This window comes from Plasmodium gallinaceum (genome assembly GCF_900005855.1).
Source record: "Plasmodium gallinaceum strain 8A genome assembly, contig: PGAL8A_v1_84, whole genome shotgun sequence".
In the NCBI taxonomy this organism is placed as follows: Eukaryota; Apicomplexa; class Aconoidasida; order Haemosporida; family Plasmodiidae; genus Plasmodium; species Plasmodium gallinaceum.
This window is the reverse complement of record NW_021628247.1, coordinates 60,757-65,130: the sequence shown is the minus strand read 5'-3', so window position 1 is coordinate 65,130 and position 4,374 is coordinate 60,757. Positions and strand designations below refer to the sequence as shown.

The window sequence follows — 4,374 nt, the reverse complement described above, 5'->3', positions numbered from 1 at the left end:
TACTCTTCCTTGATTCTTTTTTGCTAAAATTTCTTCTTTCATCTCCATCATATATTTTTCTTCATTATTTTTCCATTCTAACATTAACTCAATAAACCATTTTTCATTTTTCCATTTTTCTATTTCCTCTTTTTCTATCTCTGATATAACATTCCAACTTCCTTCTCTTTCTATTTTATCTAATATGTTTGTTTCTTCGTCCAAATTTTTATATATTTTTATCTCTTCCATATTTGCCTTAAAAAATTCTTCTTCTTTTTCCCACTCTTCTTTCGTACATTCCTCTAATACCATCATATGAATATCTAACAAAATTCTCCTTTCCAAATTTTTCTTCATTTCATTTTTATCTATTCCATTATTTCTTTCTTTCTCTATATTTTCTTCCTTTAAATTTTTATCAATTTCTTCTTTTTCATATTCTTCAAGCAATTGTACAAACCATTTCTGATTTTTGTATTCGTATGAATGCTCTATTTGCCATTCTATCCATTTCTTCCATATTTTTTTTTTTTTATCTAGCATAAAATTATTTACTCCCATTTCTGTCATTTTTTCAATTTCTTGTTCATCTAAATATCCTAAGTATTTTTCTTGTTCTTCTTTCCACTCTTTCTTCAAATTAATAAACCACTTTTCATTTTTATATTTCTCTAATATACTACTTTTTTTAACTATTTTATCGTTACTATTTTCTTCTTTAATTTTCATTATAAAATGATTTCGCATTTCTTTTAAATTAGAATTTTCTCCATCTTTTTCTATCTCTTCTAAACAAATATTAAAAAATTCTATTTTATTCAATTTCCATTCCTCTTTTTTACACTCTAGCAATGCAGTCATATGTATATCTACCCATGAATTCCAATTACATACATCATTCTTGACTGACGTTTTATTTCCTAAATTTTTCATTTCAATTTCACATGTAGATTTTTCCTTTTGCGAATTTATTTCATTTGCTTTTTCCTCATTTAATGTGCCATTCCTAATATGACATACAATATGAACAGGATCTTTTTCTAATATATTTTTATTATATTCATCTTCATTTTCACTACTAGGTTCATTTCCACTCAATTTTTCTTTTTTAATTTCACTTTTAGGATTATCTGTATTTAATTTTTCTTCATCTATAAATTTATTTTCATGCATATTTGACCCTTTTTCTTTATCATCACAAATGCGTATATTTCCTTTTTCATTGTATATTCCTTTAAGTTCTTTGGATTTTCCCATTTGCTCATGTTTAAAATTTCCTTCACTTTCAAAACTAACCTCACATTGTGGTATTTGTTTTTCATGCTGTAACAAAGAGTGATTTCCACTATTCATTGGTCCATCCTCTATATTATTTGTAGATGATGGCATTGGTTTCTTTGAAATTTTTTTTATCTTTTTTCTTATTTTTTTTTTCTTTGATTTTCGATTACGAATCCAAGATCCAATAGGAGTGCACTATAATTAGAATTAAAAATAAGAATATTATGAAAATTTAACTAATATAGTTATTAGTATTTTATATATATATGTTTTTGAGTTTTTAATTAATAATTTTATCTTACTCTATATATAATAATTAAAAGGAGAACAATTCCTAAAATGAATATACCTACTGAAACGCCTGTTATTATACTTCCTGCAGGATTAATTGTAGGTGTAGGTTCAAGACTCTCATCTAATGGAGTTTGTGCGGTAGTACTATCTGGAACATTCATATTTGTGGGACAATTGCTCGAACAATTTGATAATGTATTATTTTGAAATTCGATTAAAGGTGAATTAATAGGTTTAGCAATAGAAGTAAGTGTATTTTCTGAACTTTGTGTTGGGGAATAGCTTGCTTCAGATAATTGTATATCATTATTTATTGTAGTAGATTCATTTGTATTATTAGGAAATGCCTTGATATCTAAAGGCGCTAAGGATTTAAATGAGGATGGAGACACAATATCATTTTTGGGAAGTTCTGTTTTAATTGAAGGAATATGTGCCTCCACTGGAGGCTTAGAATTAGGTGACTCAGTTAATGATTCATTTGAAAAAGATGTAGTACCATTGGAATTAATTTCAGTAAGAGTTATAGGTTGTACACTGATAGGAGTGGGAGATTCGGGCATATCCATAGCAGGAGATGAATGTCTATTTATAGAATGTGTACCATTCAATGGAGAAGCACCATCATTAGCTGTAAAATTACCAGACTCAGTGATAGGGGATGAAGAAATTCCTGAGGAAGATGAACTGCTATCTGCAGATAACATGGTTGTATGAGATGGTGTAGTTTCAGGAGAAGGTACAGTTGTTGAAGGCGTAGCATTACTTTCAGGAGATTCAACGATAGTAGTATGAAGTATAGAGTTATCATCTGTAGAAGGTAAAATTGTAGTTTCAGTTATAGACGAGTTATGTCCATTCGTGCTGTTTGAAATTAAAGAATTGCGTTGTGGTGGATCTCCTAGAGAAACAGTAGTTGCAGCTTTTGCAATTTTTTCAGCCGCTGAAGCTTTATCTGCATCATCCGGTGATGATATAGCATTTAGGGTAGCATTTTTAGAATCTCTAAAAACGCCCAATTTAGCTTTTGTTTCCTCATTTAATGGATCAACAACAGAAATAGGATGTGATGTATCAGAACTTTCCATTGGAGGTTGTGCATTATATGGTAATGAAGTTGTAGGATCTAAAGTTTCATCAGATTCATCATGGTCTTCTAAAGGAATCCAAGACATATCATATGGATCAGTTGCATCTTGTCGCTCTTTAATTTGATAAATTAGTGATGTCATATTACATCGATTACCTGTGTCATTTAATATACTATTTTGTTTATTAGTGCTATAATCATTCCAAATATTAGTAGAATGATTTCTAAAAGTTTCTTCGGAATAAAACTCATAGTACACCATATTTACAAATTGTTTTCCTCTCTTATGTATATACATACTCCACTTTCCACAATTAAGTTGACTTTTATTAGCTTCATATACTTTATAATAGTAATTAGATATATCATTAGTAATATCAGTAAACTTAGTAAGTCTATTATAAATAATTTGTCTTTTATTTTGTTCTTGATCACTCTCATTGAGTTGGATATATGGTAATGATATTAAACCTGGTAAATCACTATCTTTATAAGGATTGGTGCAATCATCATTTTTTTTCAAAACACCACAATAATCAAAACTTTTCAAAATACATGTTGAACTTGTTTTATCCTGTATTTTTTTCTCTAATGATTTTTGTTTTTCATTCCAACAATTAACAAGACTTGAGATATTATGATCTGTTTCTTCATTTAATACTAAATTGACAAAGTCCATCCCTCTCCAATTTACATATGAGGATGACTTTTGACATTTTTCTGTAGAATTATTAATTTCTTCGTCATCAAGATAAAAATAAAGTTCATTATTAGTATCTTCATCAAATGTTCTAATTTCTGTATTGAGTTTACTTTTTTCACTAGAGGAGCTATCTTCATTTTCTTTTGTTTCACTATATTGTTTATCTAATATACAGGAAGTTTCTTCTGCTTGTGATAAATATCTTGCTTTCTTTAAAATTGATTTTTTTCTCATGATTATAATATCATCATAAAAGTCTTTCTAAAAATACTTTGCAGTAGTATTCAAAAATTGATTAATTAAAGAAAAGAAATTTATATGTGAATTATAGATAAATGCATAAATTTCAACAAAACCAAAAAGTAATGTGTATGTATGTATTTTATACTTTAAATTTATGAAACGTTAAAAAAATATTCGTTAATCCAATTAAAGAAGAAAAATAATTTAATTTGACCAAAAAATTGAATATAGATATTTTTTTTATTTTTTAGCATCATTATACACTTGAATTACATTGGGAAATTGTTATAAATTCTACATAGAAATGACAATACTTGTACTTATGTGATAACTATATTATAAATTTGTTTATATTTTAAATTGGCATTTTATATAGTATATGATATTACTATAAAGTGAATTTTTTCTTTGCTTTTTGTGTAGAATATTAAATTTTTAATTTCATGTATCAATAATGTCATTAGTTTTCAAATAACACGAAAAAATATAATTAATAAAACAAAAGTTTAATTTATAAAATTAAAATTAAGAAAAAAAAAAATAAAATAATTGATATGGCAAAACATCATTTTATGTTATGAAATTATAATTAAAAAAAAAAAATAGTATAAAAAAAAGAAATTATTTTAACTTTTTTTCTGTGTTTTCTTAAATTTTTTATATAATCATATGATTATGAATGTAAGTTTCAAATAATGATATGATTATTTAATTTTTGTATTTTGAATAAAGAATTTAATTATTATATAATATATTTAGAGCATTTTTTTTTTTGAATAGT

At 25.9% G+C, this 4,374-nt stretch overlaps 1 protein-coding gene across 1 annotated transcript in view; it reads right to left on the bottom strand.

Annotated features, from left to right (window-relative positions):
• Positions 1 to 3,584, bottom strand: part of PGAL8A_00271800 (surface-associated interspersed protein (SURFIN)) — a gene marked incomplete at both ends in the record, with an annotated part of 5,617 nt that extends 2,033 nt beyond the window's left edge. The window contains 2 exons of the mRNA XM_028671700.1: positions 83 to 1,458; positions 1,566 to 3,584. Coding sequence (XP_028528326.1) covers positions 83 to 1,458; positions 1,566 to 3,584 — 3,395 coding nt within the window. The remainder of the gene's footprint in view (positions 1 to 82; positions 1,459 to 1,565) is intronic.
• Positions 3,585 to 4,374: the final 790 nt, after the last annotated feature.